The 1653-nt window shown below is 43.2% G+C and overlaps 1 protein-coding gene across 1 annotated transcript in view; it reads left to right on the plus strand.

Annotated features, from left to right (window-relative positions):
- Positions 1 to 1653, plus strand: part of CCDC158 (coiled-coil domain containing 158) — a 56461-nt gene that overhangs the window by 29429 nt on the left and 25379 nt on the right. Inside the window, exon 13 of the mRNA XM_003790125.2 lies at positions 889 to 1001. Within this exon, the coding sequence (XP_003790173.1) occupies positions 889 to 1001 (113 nt within the window). The remainder of the gene's footprint in view (positions 1 to 888; positions 1002 to 1653) is intronic.

Raw genomic sequence — 1653 nt, forward strand, 5'->3', positions numbered from 1 at the left:
AAAAAAAAAAAGCTGAGCACTGTAGTCCAGTGGTTAGAGTGTTGGTCCTGCAACCCAGGGGTAGTAAGTTTGAGCCTTGCCTGGACCTGATTTTTACAAAAAGAAAAAATATATAGGGTCTTCTGATTTTGAATTTCCAAGTAAATATTAGCTTCATATACCTTTTCAGTGGCCTGCCATTTCTTAAGTATTCAGTGCCTTTGACCCATCTAGAACATTCTCATCGTGTCATCATCAGTTTTCCAACAATAATCGCGTATGTGCTCATCCTAGCAGTTTGACCACTGAGACAGTCGTGAGTTCCGTGACAATAAGCATGAGAACGAAAATTGAATGGTTTCACTGGATTCTGAAGAAAGATATAGTAAGGGCAGAACCTGTGGCTCAAGGAGAGGGCGCCGGCCCCATATGCCAGGGTGGCGGGTTCAAGCCTGGGCCCAGGCAAAACTGCAAAAAAAAAAAAAAAAGAAAGAAAGAAAGATATAGTACATATAGTAGCATTTTAAATGTGAGTTTCTGGAAAATTTATTTTAATAAACTACATATTTATATATGTACTTCCTATATGTGTAAGGATATGTATGAGTTTGTACATTGCCAACTATGGTAACTTATAATCACCAATGAAATTAATTTCAGTAACAAAGAAACTCACAGAACATCATCATATGTCTTTTCCAGCCAAAATCTCTAATAGTACCTAAAAATTATTATATCCCCAAATTATGAAAAGTGAAGACTAGTCTGGGATCTTTTCCTGAAACTGCCCAGGTGTCGTGGAGGATCTTACTTGTCACCTTCTCGTAAGGTTTAGCCATCAGATCACAGCAGCAGCCTCTCAAACTTTGGAGACTGTAGAAACAGTTTGCCTCCTTTTTCTCCTCCCAGCTATGAAAGTGGCAATGGGGATGCAGAAGCAAATCACAGCCAAAAGAGGTCAGATAGACGCCCTTCAGAGCAAGATACAGTTTTTGGAAGAGGCGATGACAAATGCAAATAAGGTGAGTCCCTGTCCTCAGGGTGGGGACCCACACATCACTTGCGTCCACACTCCAAGGCAGAATGTGGGGTAGCAGAGATGCAGAGTGCAGGGGAAGGAGAAAAGCATATTTCTGACGGAGAGAGAAGGAGGAATAAGATCCTGAAGGAACATATGAGCAGGATCTTAAAAGATAGCGAGTACTTCAGACTCCGGAGGCAGGCAAAAGAGCCTTCTCGGCAGAGGCAGAGGATGATGATAAGCAAAGTGCAGTGAGGTCTGTTATCATGTGCTGTCTATGTTCCTGGAAATCAACGTGCTGCCCAAAATTACATAAAAAGCCTCAGGCTTTATGAGAACAGTGGGATTAGGAGCACCACACTAGCAAATTTCAGCAGTCACACATAAAAAAACAAGAATTTATAAAAACAGTAACACAGGCTTAGTGGCTAGGGTGCCGGCCACATACACCACAGGTGGCAGGTTCGAACCTGGCTGGGGCCTGCCAAACAACAAGTACAACAAAAGACTAGCCAGACATTGTGGCGGGCCCCTGTAGTCCCAGCTACTTGGGAGGCTGAGGCAAGAGAATCGCTGGAGCCCAAGAGTTTGAGGTTGCTGTGAGCTATGACGCCACAACACTCTACCAAGGGCAACATAGTGAGACTTTGTTT

This window comes from Otolemur garnettii, unplaced genomic scaffold (genome assembly GCF_000181295.1).
Source record: "Otolemur garnettii isolate 467f Iridium unplaced genomic scaffold, OtoGar3 scaffold00039, whole genome shotgun sequence".
NCBI lineage: Eukaryota > Metazoa > Chordata > Mammalia > Primates > Galagidae > Otolemur > Otolemur garnettii.